This window comes from Suricata suricatta, chromosome 1 (genome assembly GCF_006229205.1).
Source record: "Suricata suricatta isolate VVHF042 chromosome 1, meerkat_22Aug2017_6uvM2_HiC, whole genome shotgun sequence".
NCBI lineage: Eukaryota > Metazoa > Chordata > Mammalia > Carnivora > Herpestidae > Suricata > Suricata suricatta.
In genome coordinates this window covers 68680897-68702116 of record NC_043700.1, presented here as the reverse complement: position 1 = coordinate 68702116, position 21220 = coordinate 68680897, and the positions used below count along the sequence as shown (strand labels likewise).

Here is a 21220-nt window from a genome sequence, read left to right as displayed (position 1 = left end):
TTATAGTATTCTTATTTTGTAATCTACATGATCAATGAGTTAGGCTTTGAACTTGGAAGAAAAGAGACATTTAATTAACTAGTAAACTGACACTGAACATAGGAAGAATCAAAATCTCACTCTGCTCCATGGGAAAACCTGCCCCTTAGCTAGACTTTGGGATTGGAGATCCAAGAGGACAATGAGGGTCCGGCCTTGACCATTTGTTTTTTGGGAGGAAGAGTGGGGCAGGAAGCAGTGGTTGCCTATTGCCCCTGGAAATTATTCCTACTGACCTCAACTGGGTCTTTTTTTTTTTTACATGGTAAACCAGAATTGAAGTAGAAATGGGTTTTCTTTTCTTTCTACTTCTCCCCAAGAAATGAGTATATCAACTCAATATTGCCTTTATTCTCTGTTCTACCATCATTTCACTGCCCTGGGCAACCCTATGCCTCTAGACTCTTCTTCCCTAATGTAGCATCATTGCCACTGATTTTCACAGAAACTCATTGTCCCATAGCTCAGCTCTTAACCTTTGCATCTAAGCAGAGGTTATTAATTTTTATCATAGAAATGCTGTCATTATCTTGATTCCTCATCAAATCCAATTTCAATTTTTACCTGATTTCTTTTCCATAAGTTCTGTCTGACCCCTACCTATACTCTGTTATTCAGCCATCACCTATTGTGTCCTAAAAATAGGAAATTCTGACCAAGTTACCTCCCTGCTTAATGTCAGCTTTGTGTTATCTAAGTGTTAAAATCCAATTTCTTGATATGGAGTGAAAATGGTTTGCTACTTTGCCCCAGCACCTTCTCCTGCCCGCTTCACTACATATCTACATTCTTGTCACGGTGAATTTTCCAGCATTCCAGAGAAGATCAGCAGGCCCTTTTATATGATACTGCCATTGTTAATAGCATCTTTCTCCCAACACTATCTGAAAAATTGCTGTTCATTTTTTAAACCTCACTTTAACTGCAAATTCTGTTTTATATCTTTTCTCTCTTACTAATAATGAGCTCTTATTCATCTTTGATTCCAGAATCACTAGCCTATCAGAAAGCATCATTTTCATAAATTAATAAAACTTGGATGACTAAATCCACTGATTATCAAGATCTTGGATAGCCCTCCCCCAACTTTTTGGTATAGAACTCATTTTCCAATAAAGTCACACGCAGAAACTTCACATGCAAAATATTTGAAAGTAGAACTTAAAAAAAAATTTTAACGTTTATTTTTATTTTGAGAGAGATATAGAGAGCAAGTTGGGGAGGAGCAGAGAAAAAGGGAGACAGAATGTCAAGCAGGCTTTGTGCTGTCCACGTAGAGCTTGGTGCAGGAGTCAAACTCACAAACCATGAGACTATGGCCTAAGACACAATCAAGAGGCAAATGTTTAACTGACTGAGTCACCCAGGTGCCCCAAAGTAGAACTTTTGCAGCAAGACTGAGTGTAGCAAAAGTCCATTGAATAAAGGATGGCGAGATGGATAGAGCCCAGTCCAAGGGCAGTATCCCTCAGACCTTTGCTCAACCCCTTATGAACTCACAGATCTCATGAATCCCTAGAGCTTAACGTAAAGCCACAGATTAAAAGAAAAATATTAAAGTAGACAATCTGATGGTCAATTCTTAGGTAATGTGCAAACAGCAGAAGCAGAGATATTCTTGGATGATGTGTAATACCTATTTAGAAAGAAGCTTTCTTAAATTATCATTCAGTAAGATAATACTACATACCTGATTTTGCCCATTCAAACATCACAATTTTGAGCATCATACAAAGGTAGTGTCCGAAAGTTAGAATATACAAAACAGTTTCAAAAAAGATTAACTCATGACTTTTATGAAGCTAATAAAAAAAACTAGTTGGAAATTATTAATTCAACACCATGGTATGAGAATTTGGGATATATTTTATTACTACACATTTAAAAAGACTGAAAATAGGTAAAAAACTAGAAAGGATATATGTACTTTGGACATCAACTTCCAGTTCCTCTGCATTTAGGACCCAAGAAGAAAAGCTAATCAATGTAACTGACGAATGGTCTATTAAACTGAGCACCGATTTTTCCACATGGGCCAAAAAAATGAAGGTAACACGACACCAACTGGCTGTCGTAGCTTAGCTGACTTAGTTGTTTAATAATTACACACCAAACATCACACACGCAGACCATCTAAACCTTCACAGCTTATTTAAAATACAGATATCCTGGTGTCAACTCAGATTTATCACATCAAAGTCTCTACATGGGAAACGCCTGAGAGTCTGTGTTTTTAAATAAATTTCCTCAAGAGATTCTGATCCCTGGCTGGAGTTTTAGAATGACTCATACAGTCTGCATTTGCATTTACCTGAGACTCTCATCATTCTCACTGAGCCTTTTTTTGTTGTTGTTGTTCACCCAAATGGTGACCATGAGGTGATATTTAGGACAAGTAGCCATTCTTGAAATTACTGTGATTTTAGGGGCGCCTGAGTGGCTCAGTCGGTTGAACATCCAGCTTCAGCTCAAGTCATGATCTCACGGTTCATGGGTTTGAGCCTTGCATCAGGCTCTGTGCTGACAGCTCAGAGCCTGGAGCCGGCTTCAGATTCTGTATCTTCCTCTCTCTCTGACCCTCCCCTGCTCACACTGTCTCTGTCTCTCAAAAATAAATAAAAAATATTTAAAAAAATTAAAAAAAAAAGAAATTACTGTGATTTTATAGGTGACCAAAGCCTATGTTTAAAACTTGACTTGGGTTGAAACAACACAGTCTCTAAAAGCTGGAAGCATTATTTCTACTCTGTCGTCTCTCAGCTCAGGGGATTCACAGCATTGGACTTTTAGGTTTTTTCAGTGCAGAAACAGCTTAAAAATGCTACCTACCATTTGTACACAGAGCTGAAATTGATTTCTGAAGTCCATTCCTCCCCCTTTTGGAGCATGTGGCTTGATGCTCTCTGCCTGACTTTCCACTGTTGCAACTCAGCACAAAGGCACAGTGTGTTGGTGCATAATTATGGTTAACGTAGCAAATGGAATAATTTCTGTTTATTTTAACAACATTAAATGTGGTTTTATGTAATTAAAGTAGTACACATTATTTGCAGACATTTGGGGAAATACAGGAGAAGTAGACTACTTATAATCTCAATGCTAAAAGGAAAGCAGCTACTATCTTGGTTTATGTTTTTCTTGTTATCCTATACATGTATTAGCACTTGAATTTTTCACCTTGTGTAATGAAAAATGTTCCATGTTACTTAAAATTCTTCATTAATGTTACTTTTCTAAATATTCTTCTTACTGGCTATGTAATATTCCAACATGTGAATGCACTCTAATTTTTAAGCAAGTCCATGTCACTTAAAATTTAGATTCTTCTGACCTTTTTCTAATAAACATAATACTGAAATTAGCATCCTTCTACATAACCTTTTTTGCACATATATAATCTGTATTCTATATAACACATATGGTTATATGCTTTTCCTAGAATAAATTTTTAGAAGCAGACTATCTGAAGGAAATAAAGGGGTTGACATCCTAAAGGTTTTTAAAATATATATATTGCCAAGTAACTCCCCAGAAAAATGGTGTCAATTTACCATTGGCAGACAAAATTACAGGTGTTTGTTTTTATTTTTCTTCTCCCTTACTAACACTGAATATTGTAATTAAAACTTTGATAGTTGCTTTAATTTTCATACCTTAATTCCCAGAGCAAGTAAGAGATTTTTAAAATGTTTAAAGTTCATTTGTCCATCTTCTTTTGAGAGTTATTTTTCATGTCCTTTCCCTAATGCTAATTTTCTTTTAGCATTAATCACCTTTTATATGAATTTTTAACCATTCTTTACATATGTAGGATGGCAATCAGGAACATGATATTACTCTCTGTTCATTCACATATTTTCTGTCCCAGGTGATTAGACTGAGAGAGTCATATGCTTATGCAAATACTCTTACTGGAACCAACATTAACCACTATACCCTTTTTCACCTTCTCCCAACCAAACTGTGACCAATTGGCAATACGTTTTTTGTATTGTTTTTTGACTGAATTATATTTATTTCTCCAAAAACTGATTATTTTGAAAAGTTTCATTCTTATGGAGAAACTGCAAGGATAGTTTAATGAGTACCTCTATGTCCTTCACCTGGATTCACCAACTGTTTGCTACATTGACTTTATCTCTCAAAGGAGATACTTTTAAGCAGTTTTGTAATAGCTTATGTAGGCCTGTAATCCTGCGGTCATAGACCTATTGTAGACAGAATCAAAGGTAGATTTAGCAATATTTTCCTATGCTATGTTGCAACCAGCACAAAGCCACCTTCAGCAATGAGGCGAAGAATAGGGACACCGTTGTTCAGTAACTGAGCATTTCTTAGCTCAAACCTGGAAGGTTCTCAAACTTTTTTTGCCTACGTGGTTTTGGAGTGTTGCTTTCATGATGTGGAAATGGAAGACGTGTTTTCCAGCTCTTGTATATTATTCATACGAATCTCTTCCCCAGGTGCAAATTCCTCACCCTATTACTCCCTTCTATGATGTTTAAGGCCCTTGCCATTTCCGCCCCCAATTCACTAAGAATTTTTCTTCATAAATGAGATTTACAAAGTACTTGAAATTCAATTAAAAAGAGTATATAGATGAATTAATAAATTCATGGATAAACAGATAAAATATGATATCCCCAAAATGGTTTCTGTGCAAATTTCATTACCTACAAGCAACGTGTACAATATTCATGGTCACCAAATTCTAAATGGTGCTACTTCTTAAGCTGTTTCAGCAAATAGCAGATGTTGTATTATGTTCCTTAAGCATAAAAAAACCTTTAGTTTATGATTTATGCATTCTGCATGAACTTATATTAATGTGCTATCCTTTTCTTTTAGACTTTTCTGGGTATGAATTGAGGTTATTGAACTTCCCCAGATGGGTCCTGTTCTGATTCACCAGCTGCATCCTTAGTGTTTACTAACTAAACTGGAAATGTGTTTTGTTGGTTATAAGAGGAGCCTATGACAGAGTATAATTACATAAAAAATAACACTCGGGAAATAATTAAAATTACATGGTATACGTAATCAATCCAGTTGACCCTTGGACAATGCAGGGGCTAGGAGCTCAGACTGCCACAAAATGGAAAATCCAAATTTAGCTTCCAACTCTCCAAAAACTTAATTACTAATAGCCTATTTCCTAACCAAAAACCTTTCTGATAACATAAACAGTCAATTAGCACATATTTGGTCTGTTGTATGTGTTACACACTGTATTATTATAATAAAGTAAGCAGAAGAAAATATTAGTAAGAAAATCATAAGAAAAAATATATTTACAGTACTGTACTATAAAAGATCCATATGTAAGTGGACCTGCTCAGTCCAAACTTGTGTTGTCCAGGGATCAACTGTACTCCCATGTTTATCATCTTAAACTACTATATCATCATCCTAGAACTCACAGTAAATGCTATGTGGAACTTAGGTAGTTTGAGCCTGTAAGAATACTCTAGTGACCTTCTTTCCCAGATGTGCTCCTTAGCATCACATTATTTACTCTTCCTAAACGGCTATTTCTCACTAGAAAAATCAACTTATAAAATGTTTTCACCTGACTTAAATAAACTATAGTAATTATTGGTCAAAAGTATTCTAGAGGCACCTGGGTGGCTCAGTCAGATGAGTGTCTGACTCTTGGTTTTGGCACAGGTCACAATCTCATGGTTCATGAGTTTGAGCCCCATATTGGGCTCTTTGCTAACAATACGGAACCTGCTTGAGATTCTCTCTACTCTCTCTCTCTTCCTTCTTCCTTCCTTCCTTCTCTTTCTCAAAAATAAACATTTTAAAAAGTATTTTAATAATGTTCTTGGAGATAATACTTTGTTCTGAGGGTTTCCAGAAATTGAAAGCAAATATGTAAACAGAACACATGAATCAAAATGTAAATAATCTCTTTTACTAAAAGTTAAATATGGCATCAACAGATATGGAAGGGATTTATGCATTTTGTAGTAGCTTGAAATGGATGAACTTTAAAGTTCCATTTATACTTAGATTCCTAATCCACAAACATTTTATTGGGTCATTACTTTGCACCAGACCTGTGTGAAGGAGCAGAAATAAAATACAGTTCTTGCAATTAAGAAAAAAGCAACTAACTAAGAGGTTTTCTTCATGTACCATGGCACGGTAAAGGACATCATCAAGGACAGCTATGGGCTAAACAATGAAGACCCATCTACCTAGAAGCAAAGTTAAAATACTTTTAATTTATTCCATTCCTTACTCATGGTCAAAATCCCAAATTCAGCACTTTCCTCTCTGGCAGAAATAGTTCAAAGACCATGTTCTTTCCCAGCAAAACTTTTAGGTTCATATCTGTTTTACTCATTCATTTATCTATTCATTCATCCAACTAGGGGTTATGTTGAAATGTATAACCTAAATAAAACTTGCAGATTAAGATGGCATGGAGCTGGAGGGAGAAAAGTATCATGAGTAAGTAAACAGAAGTTAAGGAAGGTAGAAACAAAAAAACTTTAGCGGTAAATGTAAAGTAAAAGTAGTTTTTAAAAAATAATTATAGGAAAATCTTCTAAATTAAGTAAGAAGTTTAAAAATGAAAGAACAACTGGATAAGAGTTAAAGAAGGAAGAAACTACAATTAAACAAGAAGTAAATTTAAAATAAAATTGTGGAGGTACAGGGTGACTCAGTCGGTTAAGCATCTGACTCTTGGTTTCAGCTCAGGTCATAGTCTCATAGTTCATGAGTTTGAGCCCCACATCGGGCTCTGCACTGACAGCACAGAGTCTGCCTGAGATTCTCTCTATCCCTCTCCCTCTCTCTGCCCTTTTCCAGTCTCTCTGTTTCTCAAAATAAATAAACTTTTTAAAAATTTTGATAAAAATTTTTAATAAAAGTTTTTTAAATAAAAAATTAAATAAAATTATAGAAGCACCTGGGTGGCTCAGTCAGTTAAGTATCCGACTTGATACTGTTTCAGTTTGTGATCTAAGGGGATTGAGTCCTATGTTGGGCTTGCACTGAGCATGGAGCCTGCTTGAGATTCTCTCTCTCTCTCACCCTCTCTCTCTGCCCCTCCCCCATGTACACGAGTGTATGCATGTACTCTCTCTCAAAAACAAATCAAATAAAATTGTGCTTCAAAATTCGTCTATTATTTTAGGGAAGTTTTCTAAAGAAAGTGATGTTTAAAGATGTCTAGGTAAATGTAAAGAAAAAGAAATTGGGAGTGATAACAATATTAATATTTGACAAGGTAGAATTCTTTCCTAAAAGGATGAAATAAGTAAAAAAATACTTTAATGATAAAAAGTGCAATCCATGCAGAAGATCTAACAGTCGTAATCTTTCATGTACTAGATAATAAAACAGCCAATCATACAAAGCACAAATCCTAGAATACAAAGAGATCACACACATATACAAAACCACAGACTAAGATCTTACTATATACACATAGATGACCACGTACAAAAATGTATGTTTATACATTTGTATGTATGTTTAAACTAAATTACTTATAAAATACATGGAAATTAATACTTAAAAGACGATTCACTAATTCCACATAAGGTCAGGGTTATAGCAAAAAAGAAAGATGACTCACCCTAACCCTCTAAAAGAGTAACTACTTAGAAATTAAGAAAGACCTTGGCAAAGGCCCTAGAACAATCAAAAAAAGTAAAAACTGAAAGTAAAACTTTTTTGACTTAAAAAAAATAGTGGAGGGTAAGAAGGATAATACTTCACCAAAAATCTATACTTTACAGATGAGCAAAGTGACGTAAGCACAGGAGAGAGCATATCTATAAATTTGTTTTATTCAACAAAATTGGTATTTCATTTCCACTGGCAAAGAATGCTTTTAATAACTGAACCCAGCATAACTGACTATCCATCTATAAGAAAACAAAAGTAGATCTTCTTCATAACATATTAAAATAAATTTTAGGTTAATTAAATATTTAAATATAAAAGAAAAAACAATAAAAATATTTGAAGAAACTTATTTTTTTATTTTTTTAAATGTTTTATTTATTTTTGAGACAGAGAGAGACAGAGCATGAATGGGTGAGGGGCAGAGAGAGAAGGAGACACAGAATCTAAAGCAGGCTCCAGGCTCTGAGCTGTCAGCACTGGTATCATAATCTGATACCAGTGAAAAATTCAATGGAATCCAAATGCAGTGAATGTAGATGTTGAAAAGGGACCAATTTGTGAAAGAACTTATATCCAAAGCTAAGAATTCTTAACTCAGCCTCAAGGTAGGCTGTAAGCAGGAGAAAGACAGGATTGCTTTATTTTTAAAAGGTAACTTTGTGGAGAATAAATGAGCAAAAGAATTATGGTAAATGGAGAGGTTAAGAGAAGGTTAAACAGCCCAAATTAGAAAAGATTAACTCAAGGGGCACATGGGGGGCTAAGTCAGTTAGGCATCAGACTTTTGATTTTGGCTCATGATCTCATGGTTGTGAGATTGAGTCCTGCATACAGCCTGCTTAAGATTCTTCTTTTCTCTCTCTTTCTCTTCAAAAGAGAAAAAAAAGTTAACACAGGATATCATAAGTTAACAAAAGATATCATATGATAAGATATCATATCATATATTCTCCTACTCCTCATTAACAGATCCTAATTTTAATTAGGATAGCCTGTATAAAGGTGTCTCAGCCTCTCCTGCAGCTAGGCATGTCCATGTGGCTAAGCTGTGGCTGGTGAGATATAAGTAAAAGTGCTGTATGGAACATCCAGGAAAGTTTCTTAAAAGAGAGAAGATACTCCATTTCCCTTCTCTCTTTGTCTTCCAGATTGTCAGAGGACATGGTGTTTGATAGGACACGAGGTAAACTAGAAGGTGAAAGCCATTTGTTAGGATGATGGCTTCCTGAAGATACTAAGGGGACATATTACTACAGACTTTTTTTGCAAATAAGAAATGTTTCTGTCTTATTGAAGCCACATGCATCAAACCTAATTTCAACTGATAAAAATGAATATTAATATTACTGTAATGAGAAACTCCTACATTTAAGGAGTGGTTAGAGAAGGAATTGCCAGTTAAAAAGACTGAGGAAAGAGAGACAATGGGAGTGGTCTATGTACCAAAACCCAAGAGAAAAAAGCAGATTGAAGAGTAGGGTGGGGACAATAGCAGCAGATATTTAAAAGATGTCAGGCAGTAGGAGGCTTGAATGCAGGATGTTACATTTTGGACACAAAGTCCTTGTTGACTTTAAAGAGAGAAGTTTCAAGAGAGTAATAACTGAGTGAAAAACAAGTTGGGCTTCCATCGTGAATGAGAGTCACGGGAGTTAAATTAATATTTAATTTTGATAATAAGGGAAATAGAGCAACAAGTTACAGGTAAAATGGAAATGAGATGTTTGGTGTCTTTTCTCACAACTAAACTGTATCTCCACTGATCATAATTCTGTCAATATCGACTACCCAATCTTTGCCAATAAACTCAAAGCTTTCAAAATAAAAGAGAAATGAGTGGCCTTTTGCATTCAGAGTCACTTTCATTTGGGTCCTGACTCTGTCCATAATAGTAGGACAATCTGGAAAATAAAATACTTCCTACTCCCAACTCATTCTATGCAGGCATATGTGTGCGTGTAAATGGGGCAGGTAGAGAGGTAACATGGAATGCCTACATCTGAAATAAATGAAACTTCTTTTAATTCTTATATTTAAAAATATTTATTTTTGGGAGAGCGCAAGTGGGGGAGGGATAGTGCAAGGGAGACAGAGGATCTGAAGCAGGCTCTGCATTGACAGGTTGATAGCAGCTAGCCCATGTGGGGCTCAGACTCATGAACCCGGAGATCATGACTTGAGCCAAAGTCAAATGCTCAACTGATTGAGCCACCCAGTTGCCCCGAAACTTCTTTTAATTCTGAAAAAATTCTTATCCGATTATTCTAATATTTGGAAATATATTTGTATCAAGGATTTTTTTAATGTTTATTTTTGAAAGAGACAGAGAGAGAGAGAGAGAGAGAGAGAGAGAGAGAGAAGGGCTGGAAGAGAGGAAGACATGGAACCTGAAGCAGACTCCAGGTTCTGAGCTGTCAGCACAGATCCTGACATGGGGCTCAAACCCGTGAACTTCGAGATCATGACCTGAGCTTCATGAAGTCTGACACTTAACCAACTGAGACACCCCAAGGATTTTTAATTGCATAGAAGAAAATGCAAGAATGCTAGGGCTTCATGTGTGACTCATTTGCAAGCCATTGTATTCATCTTTTGTCTGTCCCCCAGGCTCTGGCCTTGGCCCTAGACTGCCTGCTTGCTCAGAGCCTGGAGCCTGCTTCCGATTCTGTGTCTCCCTCTCTCTCTGCTCCTCCCCATTCATGCTCTGTCTCTATCTCTCTCAAAAATGAATAAACATAAAAAAATTAAAAAAGAAACTATGCAAATGAAAGCAATGTACCAGGAGCCCAGGGTGCTTGGAATATTTTAATACCTTTTCAAGTGTACATGGAAACTAGTTCTCACTGGAAAGAAATTTGAGTTAAAAATTGGGAGCAAGAGGGTTACCTCAGTGGGTTAAGCAAAGTTAAGCAACCAGCTCTTGATCTCAGCTCAGTTCATGATGTCACAGTTTGTGAGGTTGTGAAGTTTGTGAGATGGAGCCCCGCATCGAGCTCTACACTGCCTGCCTGGGATTCTCTCTCTCTCTCTCTGCCCCTCCCCCGCTCATGTTCATGTGCTTTCTTTCTCTCTCTCTCTCAAAATAAATAAACAAACATTTAAAAAAATTGGGGACACGAGCCAAATTCACAAAGAACAAAGATGTAACTTACATCAAATAAAATATTGACCAATGTACATATATTGAGTTTATGAATTCAATATATAGTAATAGTATTTTTTGAATACTTGTAAGTATTTAAAGGATTTTAAATGCATTTTTTTCATGCCATGTTTTTGATAGATCTCTGTTAGACTCTGGGTGAAAAATTAAGTATGCATTATGGTCTTCACTGAAAGGCTTAAAAATCAGAGTTCTATTTTTATTAGCAGGGAATGCTTCTCCTGCCTTCCTGGACTTACTTGCTAATGGGGTTAATGAACATACTTCCTAATTTGTAAATTCCTCTACAAAGTGCAGCCATTGTTTAATTCAGTGATTTGTGACTTAAAGTATTGGTCACAACGTATTCATCCAAAATGGATGAAATAACTTTTTTATTTTGCAATGGCCCTTGAGTAGTGTGGGAGAGAGGTTCTCAAAACAGCACCCTTAAGGGTCTCAAAGAGAAGCATCCACCTGACCCCTTCTTCATGATGTCCTGAATGTTCCTTGGTGTATCCTTACAGAAATGGTAAAACCCACAGAGCTTCTTTAAAGATAAAAAAACTCACATAACTTTATTTTTAAAAGCAGTGATATGTCTCAGTTACATTTAGATACAGTACACAGAATAATAAAATAGCACCTGTGAATTTTTTAACAGATTGTAAAAAATCTTGACTCCTTTATTGTTCTGATTCTTTCTCCCTTTCACTAAACACAGAAAACAGATGACTCTCACTTCCCCTCCTGTTGGGTGACCAGGGGCCGGATTTTCATGCGAACAGCCCTGAGGGAATAGTCTGCACCTCTGAAGGGAACCCAGACCACACCATTCTCAATCTCATAAGGACTGTTGTCCCTGGGGTCATAGGAGCCTCCGGGGTAGTAGATGCCATTGAGATTGGCTGCTTGGCAGCTGTTGTACCACCAACCTCCTCCGTAGACTTCTGCGCAGTTCTCTTCCCACAGGTCTGCATCCCTGTCATAGGTGCTGAACTGCATGCCAGCATGAGTAGTATACTCTGTTCCTTCCTCTACGGAACCCTCAATCAGAGCATCGCCCGCTGTGCCCTCGTAGGAGGAGACCTGCAGGGCATAGCCTTCGGCCTCAGAGCCTACCCTCAAGTGATACTCTGCATAAGCCAGATTCCCAGCCCAGTCCTCTAATTCAACCCGAAGGACAGAGCCCCTCAGGGTCAGTAAGTGGAGGTATTCATTGCCTAGCCAGAATTCTCCTTCCCCCTTGTCATCCAGACTGCCGAAACCTCTCTTGTAGTCTTGCCACGTCCGGTTAAAATTCAGTGATCCATCCATTCTTTGCTGGATCAAAAGCCATCCTCCCAAACTGGTCTCTTGATCACAATAAACAGAAAAAATCTTACTGGATCCCGGTGGCTTGATATTGAAAATACCACTTTGGGCACCTGAAGGATGTGTTTGGAGGACATCATCACAGTCTAAAAGAAAAATTAAGCTGGTTGGAAGAAGTTACTCTCATTTAACTTTACAAAGATAGGCATGGCCCAGATTAAATGAAAGTAGATACTAGCTTCCTTTTCCTTCCTTCCTTCTTTCCTTCCTTCCTTCCTTCCTTCCTTCCTTCCTTCCTTCCTTCCTTCCTTCCTTCCTTCCTTTCTTCCCTCCCTCTTTCCTTCCCTCCATGGGGAAAGGATGTACCTACAGTGGGATGGAGCTTAAGCAAGTGAGCAACATTTATACCTACAAATTGCAAAGGGGATTTTCCTCAATGACTTAGAAATTTTACTTGCATGTACTGATAATAGCAAGTAACCAGCAATGATATCTAAGCATCATTTAGTGCTAATATAACTTGTTTTTAACCTGACCTCAATGTTAACTGAGACACACACTAAAAATATGATTAATAAATTGCGTGACAACTCCAACAGCACACATTTTGAATGGTGAAAGAATTTGGCTAACCAAAGTCAAAATCGAGTTTCAGAGGGATTCGTTCATTCATTTCACAGGTTATTTATTGAGTGATGACTCTCTGCACTGTTTGGCATTTGGAAATACACAGATGAACATGACAAAGTGCCCACCCTCCTGAAACTTACAGTCTAGTGCCAAAATTAAAAAAAAAAAAAAAAAACCCAAAAGGTGTTATTTCTGTAAGGTGTAATAGAGGGCTAGAAAAGAAGTTCAAGGTGCTAGGGAGGCACTGCCGAATAGTGAACTTAGTCTAGGGGGTCAGGGAAGGCCTCCCCAAAGGAGAAGTGTGGATACCTCTGGCAGGGCGAGCTTTGCCATGGCTTTTGGTGGCATATGCTTCTCTGAAGACTTCATGTTCTGCTTCACTTCCAGCCTCACCTGCCACTTTAAAGCTCTTGCTTTCAAATGCGGAGTCTCCTCTGCTGTAAATCTTACTGCTGGTTACCAATTGCTTGCTGTGGGCTGAAGTTTTACCACTGGAAGGAAGCTCATGTTCCCCTAAGTGTGTGAATATGTCAGATTCTGAGCCCATAGACTGGGTCTTACGATCAAACTCTCTTAACGTAGGCGTGAGTAAACTTGAGAATTTGCTTCCAGTCGAGGCAGAGTCAAAGAAACTAGACAAATCAGGGTGTCTAGAATGGAGATCATCTAGGCTACCAGAAAAAGAATGGGACAAGTCACACTCAGAGCCATCTTCGGAGTTCACCACTTCTTTGGTCACTTCTTTGCGACCATCAGAACCTATAACTGTCTTAGTGATCGTTTTAGAGCATGAATGACGAGTGGAGGTGGTCGTGCCACCAGAGGTGACCTTCTCATTACCAATAAGAAGCTCTTTTTCTCCTTTAGAAGTGACCAGTTTACCCGTGTGGTACTCTTTCTTTGTCCCTGGAGATACACTTCCTGACACTTCTTCAAATGTGCCCCACTCATGCTTGGTAGGCCTGGTGTCCCTATGCCCTGAGCTCTCTGGCCTAAAACCTCCAGGCTGAGAACTTCCAGAGCTCCAGGCACCTGTACTCTCAGTGTTCCAAGTACCCATACTGCTAGCTCCAGAGCTGCCAGGGTTCCAGGAGCCGGCACTGCCAGGTCCGGAGCTCCCCGTGTTCCAAGCGCCCGAGCTTCCAGGTCCAGAGCTTCCAGGTCCAGAGCTCCCCGGGTTCCAAGCGCCTGAGCTTCCAGGTCCAGAGCTTCCAGGTCCAGAGCTCCCAGGGTTCCAAGCGCCCGAGCTTCCAGGTCCAGAGCTCCCGGGATTCCAAGCGCCCGAGCTTCCAGGTCCAGAGCTTCCAGGTCCAGAGCTCCCTGGGTTCCAAGCGCCCGAGCTTCCAGGTCCAGAGCTTCCAGGTCCAGAGCTCCCAGGGTTCCTAGGGCTTTCAGGCACTGATCCTGTTCCATGAGATACAGAGTCTCCGGGGGCATTCCCCTCTGTACCAGGCCTCTCAAACTTTATTTGCATCTGTGGCATTTCCATAAGTGCCTTCCACTCTGCAGGGGCCTTCTGAAGCTGCTGCTTGTACTCCCCAGGAACCGTTCCTGGAGCTGTGCCCATTTTTAGCTCTGGTAAGTACTGTGTATCTCTAGAGGGAAGTAAGTTTCTGGCAATAACTTGTTCAAGTTGCTTCTGCTGATCTTCATAGTACTTTAGATCTGTCCTACGTTCTAAAGCCCTACTGCATGACCCTTGGCAAGATCGGATCTTAATATCAATGTCGACCTAGAGAGAGGAGGAGAAAGATAAAGAAAAGAGGTAGATATAAATAAGGAAATTATGTCTATTGAGTTCTTAGCATTTAATTAATTTTTGAAAGCTGGTTTCATTTCTTTGACTTGGAGACCTCCCAATCAATACCTTTTTTTTCATTTATGTCATACCTCAGTGGAAGAGATGTTGGGCATTGTAAGGTTACCCTGCATAAACAATAGGAACTATTTGGATTCATCTTAGTCTTAAAACAGGTAAAGAGTAAGGTACTATCCCTTCTGAGAGGAAACACTAATGAATTTCCTCAGTGAGACTCAGATTGAAGATTCAGAGGCACCATGGTGTCAAAGCTTTAGAACAAGACAAGCAGGGATTTAATATTTGCTTTTTCAATTTACTGTCTATGTGTCCTTGGAAAATGTACTTAATACCACTGAGCTTTTGGTCTTCATCTGTAGAGTGGGGAAATAATACCTACTTCGTAGTTGGATAATGGATATAACACCTTGCTCTACGTACAGTAGACATTCAATGAAAATTCTCTTCCTGCTATTCAAACACAAAGACATTGTGGTGGCAGAGCCACAAACTTACTTACCTCCAGTCGCTTCATATCTATCAGCTGATCCCGGACATTTTTCTGCAGAAGTTGGATATGCTGTACTTGTTCTAGGACCTTGCGCTTCAGGATCACAATTCTGCTTCTCAGATCTTCTGACACTTGGCTAAATGTATTATCATTGTCTGAAAAAAAGAAAATATGGATATTGAAGTATCTGCTAAGTGCTTTGCTTATAATAGCCAATAAAGAAGGAAATTTGCTAACAAGTATCCTCCCCCTTTTAAAAACAATTTGTTCTCTGGACATTTTATTTGTGAGTTCCAAATCTATTAGGCATTTTTGGACAATGTTATGTCCTTTAGTCATCCATGGCTGTTACTTAAGATGCCCTACTAGCAGTTAGTAATTCAAATAGATGCAGAGAAAAAAAATTTGGAATTTTAAAGGTATAATTAGGAGATTGAATAGCTTGATCACTTTTCAATTATTTCATCATATCCTTAGCCAAGAGACTTAAACATATTCTTGGATTTTCTTACTGAGAAGTTTTTCTTTCTACCTATCCATTTGAAATTGTTCCTAAGCTTTTAAAAAAATTATTTTTTTTTTTAGGTCAACACGATCATTCACTTGGCCATTATTGTGGTTGCACCATTAACATTAAATTAGTTAAGTGTCTTCTAAAGATGTAAAAAATTAAAACAAGGCTTCAGTAACTGGAGCCTCACTAAACTCGCTTCCCACGCCCAGAGCAAATCTAGTGTTTCCTTGTCCTAAGGCTTAGTTGTAGTCCTATGAGAAAGTCCTATGGCTCTATGTTTTAAATTAAAAAACAAAACAAAACAAAACATAAAGAGCTTGGTGGAGTCTGTGGATTGAACTCCTAGCTCCATCACATGAGAGCTTTGTGTCTTTGGTTGAGTCTCCTGTTTCCTCCTCTGTGAGATAGAAACAAAAATATCTTCTCAGAAGGTTGTGATCATCTTATTTTCAGTATACACTCAAAAAAGAGCACACTTAAGGTCTACTCTTCAATACCAAATTCTGACTTTGTGACATTAAACAATTCTAAGCTAACCATTTTTATGTTATAAAAATAACAAAAGCAAGCCCCTCCTTAAAATTTGGGAATGTCATAAGGGCATGTGTTTCTATCTTAAGTACTTTGGGATAAAATTGAAGTTGCTATGAGACAGCATATTTATTTAGGGCTTTTGTCGTTGTTGTTTTGTTGTGTGCTATAAAGTCAAAGCAACAAATCTGTAATGCTTACTGTTACTTGTGGCAAAATCCCCTCTCACAAGTTCCATTATATTCGCTGTCAATGAATTAGAGTCCTTATTGTTCTTCTGATACTCAAATAGTGAATTTTTGAGCTTATTAATTCTGTTTGTAAAATCTTGATTGACTTCATCTATTAACCCTTTCATCCTGCAGCCGGAAGGGCATTTGTAGTTCTGGAAGTGAAGAGGAAAAATTACATTACGGGTCTGTATCTGGATCCAATACAATTTCAAAGGTTTCCATGCAGCCCCCATTGCTCCCCGTGCCCCCACCCCAATATCTTTAGATCATCTATTGACTTAAAAGTATTTAAGAGGACTAGGTGTAGGTCATAGAGAGATTCTGGAATGAAGGTCCACTTAACCATAACTTAGGCACCAGGAAATCTCAAGGTCTGAATATGCAACTAAAATGCAATCTGTTAATCCCACTAATGATCCAGAGTTTGGGAGGTAATTTAAATAGTGCTCTCAGAGTGAAGTTGCTTTCCATGTGTCTTCTTTAATTTGGCGTGTAATGAGCTACTAGGTTATTTCACATTGGAAACGTTTTCTGGGATGTTGGGCCAGCCTGTGCACAATTCTAGCACAGCAGGGAAGGATTCTCCCATTCCCTATGTCAACTGCTCACCCAATCTTCATCAGCGCAGAAGGGCCAGTCTGTCTCTCTGCAGTGAGAGTGCTGGTGTCCCAGGACTCTCGGGCCACGCACACCTCCTCCTTCAGCTATAAATTCACTTGGCTGGTCATCTACGGTCTTCACAGATTCATTCATACACACAAAAGAGAACAACATTAGGCAGATTAGGAGAAGACACCATAATGCCTGTAAATCCCAAGAGGGGAGGCTCACAAAGAGATGAAGAACTCCAGTTTTGGGCTCTCTGCAAGCTTCAGAAATCAAGCTTTCTTAGATTTTGATTAATAATCCTAATACCCATTTCATGGAGTTGTGGGAATTAAAGGAGATAAGGTAAAGACATTTTTTAACTGTGTTTGAGACAAAACAAGCATTTAATAAATGGTAGGAGTTTTAATTTATTTATTATATAAGGAAAATTATTTAAATTGACAAAATTAGTTAAAATTTACCTTTTCATTATCATTTACCTTTATCATTTCATTATCTATCTGCAGATAGAAAGGTAATTAAAAAATTCAGAGTTCTTTATCCTGTAATTTCTGTTTCAGTAGGAAAAATCCAAACTATCTTAGCTTAGTGTCTCCTTCAAGTTTCTACTTTGACCCTGTGGTTCTATAATTTGAGCAAGTACATACCAAAGATACAAAGATGGCCAACTCAGACTGGGAAATGCTTTTTAGGTTATCCACTCATGTAATAATCTCCTTTTATTTGTAAAGAAAAATAATAGACTGAAAGCAAAAATAATGGTCCATAACTGACAAATTTTTTGAATACCTTCTAATTAGAAATATAGATTTATAAAAATTTTCTGTTGTGATTTATTAAGTAAAATAGGACATAAAAACATTCTTCCAACAGGACTTTATGTCCTAATAAATAAAATGGATTTTAAGCTTTAGCTATGTTTATTTTGTATCACCAACTTACAAGGATTTTGCTATCGCTATTTTAATCTCAGATAGTTACATCTTTTTTTAAATTAATCTCTAGGCCCAACCCTGATATCAAGAGTAACATGGTCTACCCACTGAGCCAGCCAGGTGGCCCAGAGAGAGTATATTCTTATAATTAGTTAATATTTGCTGTCTTGTTTAAAAATACCCTAATAATAATAATAATAATAATAACAATTCAAGTAGTCAAGAACAGTTTATTTAAAGGGACAAGTACAATCTCTTTAAGAAATAAAATTATAAATTCAAAAGTACTTCAGAATAAAATGGCACAACAATAAAAATAGGCGAAAGTTAAGTATTTATGCCAATAAGGGAGAAATAACCAAAAACATATGCATTATTCAAATTATCATGATAGCAAATGAGGTTAGTCTTATTTTTCATAAAACTTTTTACTTTTTAGTTTACTATAAGGAAGAAAATTAAGTTAGAATCTCTCTTTAGTTTTCTCTACTCTGGCATCAGGATTTATGAGTGGTGAAGGGAAAAGAATAAATTGGAATAATTCATAGCCTGAAAGTAACAAAGTTTCTTAAACACATTTGTCATGTTTCTATGAGACCAAAGTGTTTCAAAAGCCTGTAAGTTGGAGTCTTCTTTCCTACAGGTCTCTGGAGAGAAATCACTGCAGTTTCTAGTAACTATTTTAAAAAATTTCTTCCCAGAGAGCATCTTGCCTTCTCAATCAATCTCTTCTGATTATGCTATGTCATGTTTTCCAGGACCGCTAATTTGCTTTTCTTTTTTTCTAGAGAAGCATAGAAACCACCTTTCAGAAAAACGGTACTAAACAACTGTTCAGCTTATTATGGACAAATAGCAATAAATTAATAATTAGATTTTTAAAATTCTTATCAGAAGAGTGTTTTGTTCTGTTAACTAGCATTAACTATCCTAAGGCTTTATTGAAACAAAGATGGCAAAGATATCTTCCCTTCAAACAAACAAACAAATGTTATAAGACTGAGTTTTACAGATGCTAAAGCTTCCCCTATGAATTTCTATACTTTGGTCCAACTAAGCCGGCCTCTTACTCTTGAGGTCTCAGACTCATCTAGGAACTTGCCTCCTTGGCCTAGAACTGATAAAGCTAACAGTATACATAAGAGTGCTAGAACACACGGTGTGTGAGGACATGCAGAAGGCTGCTCAGACCTGCAACTTCTTTGTGGAATAAGCACCAGAGAGAAAGCAAGAAGAGAACATAAAGGCGACCATACCCAGACTGTGCCCACCACACTCAGGACCAGGCAAAAGATCTTCAGGGAAAACATCTTTTCTAAGAGTGGGGCTGGTCTTGAGGAGCACTCCCACTGAAAGAAAGGACTACCTCCACTCCTAGTTCCCATCCTATTTAAATCTGAAAGGAGGGCTCATTAATCATTATCTTTGTCCTGGTTAGACAGTCACTTTGCACGCCTACATCCCTTGCTCTTTCTCTGAGGTTGGTATCCTAGAAGTTCTTGCTCAATTCTCCCAAGCTTGTTTGCTTTAGATAAGTTATTGCAAAGGTGGCAGCAATTCCATGATGATCTCACATTCCAGGAACAGGATGACTTTAGAAATGCAAAAGGAAACATAGAAAGCCGTACCTCTATACTTGAGACTTGAAAAAATATGGAAAGTGGGTAAGGCAGACTAGCAGTAGCCCTTGTGAACCGAGAGTTGGCAAATGATATTTCACTTTACGTAGGAATTATAGTTGGAAGATCTGAATTTTAAAAAATGACTGTGGTGATAGGCTGTCCCTGAAGTCCTTCTGTAAATTACCGTGAGCAGATTATTCTCCTCCATCCAAAATGGTTAAGACCTAAGCCAAACATCTTAGGTACATAATCACAGTTATATCCTTTCCCACTCCGTACTTTTGGAGAAATTACATGCTTTTATGGAGAATAAATGAGTTAGTCATTGTAATCACTCAGAGCAGTGATTGCCACATAGTAAGTACTCAGTAAATGTTAACAATTATTAAAGAACATAAAATGCCATGAGAAATATCATTTCTTTCCTGTGTCTATTCCTTTGGACATGCTGATTTACTTTCCCTGCTCTTCAGCTCCATGGGAAAGTTTTCCATGGCCATATTTAGCAAACAAACAAACAAAAACAGAGACCCACTTAAATTTGAATTTCAGATAAATGAAAAGTGCATTTTAAGATAAGTGTGTCCCATGCAAAATTGGGTATGTGCTCATACAAAAAAATTTGTTGTTTATCAGAAATACATATTTAACTGGGCACTCTGTAATTTGTCTGATAAACCTGCCTTGCCTCAAATTCTGCTTCCTATATGAAGTCAATTCTGATAATAGTAATAGCTAATATTTATTGAGTGTTTGCTAAGTGCCAGGCACTTTGATAGAAAACACTTTGCAGTGTACCTGATTTCATCTCTCCAATTAAAAGCAATCTCTTAAGGTGCCTGGATGGCTCAGTCAGTTTAGTGTCTGACTCTTGATTTCAGCTCAGGTCATGATTTCATAGTTCATGGGATCAAGTCCTGCATTGGGCTCTGGGCTGACAGTGCAGAGCCTGCTTAGGAGTCTCTCCCTCCCTCTCTCTCTCTGCCCTCCTCCCCAACTCATGCTCTTTCTCTCTCAAAATAAATAAACTTAAAAAAAAAAAGAAATCTACTCATGAGAACATTAAAAAAAAAAAGCAATCTCTTGTTCTTCCATACTGCAATACTTAGAGGGGACCCTAGAGCTGCATTTAGGTGCTGGAAGGCAGTGATTCTACAGAAAGGTATACTCACAGGCAGTGACTGAACCAGCAAAATGCCTGGTGTGGATAGAAACAGGAGTCTTGACCTCGTTAGAGGATTTCATGTGCTCACAGAAAGTGCTCTAGTTGGGAGGTGAGCACAGTCTATGGAAGAGAGTAACCTGGGGAGGCCTCAGGTGATTTAGGTGAACACAACCTAGTTGAAAGTAAGTGAACAGAAGACAGTCTGACTGAATGGCACTGCTCTGGGACCACATCACGACATTTCCAAGGCACCATCTTTAGCCCTTATGCCCGCTGTTCCACAGCTCCCTCAAGTGTGTGCACATCCAGGGTCTTCTCAGATGACACCTTCTCAGAGAGGCTTTCTGTAACCAGCCTTACCATTAAACCAGCTTTGTTTCACTTCATAACATTTTATCACTACAGGATAATGTGTATTTGGGAAGTTATGTGTCTACGTCTCCTCCATGCTAAGTTTTGTGAGGCCAAGGCACACTGCCTAGTGCAAGTCTGGCAGAGAGTAATACTAATAAGTATTTGTTGGAAGAATG

The 21220-nt window shown here is 37.8% G+C and overlaps 1 protein-coding gene across 1 annotated transcript; it reads right to left on the bottom strand.

The window, feature by feature from the left end:
- Positions 1 to 11379: 11379 nt before the first annotated feature.
- On the bottom strand, positions 11380 to 19221 carry FGA (fibrinogen alpha chain). The gene is made up of 6 exons (XM_029953296.1): positions 19160 to 19221; positions 16969 to 17094; positions 16328 to 16511; positions 15091 to 15236; positions 13082 to 14504; positions 11380 to 12288 (listed from the first exon to the last, which is right to left on the bottom strand). The coding sequence occupies exons 1-6, from the start codon at positions 19211 to 19213 to the stop codon at positions 11567 to 11569; spliced, it is 2655 nt and encodes an 884-aa protein (XP_029809156.1). The 5' UTR covers positions 19214 to 19221; the 3' UTR covers positions 11380 to 11566.
- Positions 19222 to 21220: the final 1999 nt, after the last annotated feature.

Excerpts from the sequence above, each read along its gene's own strand:
- FGA (XM_029953296.1), bottom strand. The coding sequence starts at position 19,213 with ATGTTTTCCCTGAAGATCTTTTGCCTGGTCCTGAGTGTGGTGGGCACA. Across the intron at positions 14,505-15,090 it reads TAGATATGAAGCGACTGGAG|GTCGACATTGATATTAAGAT; the intron begins GTAAGTAAGTTT and ends TCCTCTCTCTAG. Across the intron at positions 12,289-13,081 it reads CAAAGCTCGCCCTGCCAGAG|ACTGTGATGATGTCCTCCAA; the intron begins GTATCCACACTT and ends TTTTTCTTTTAG.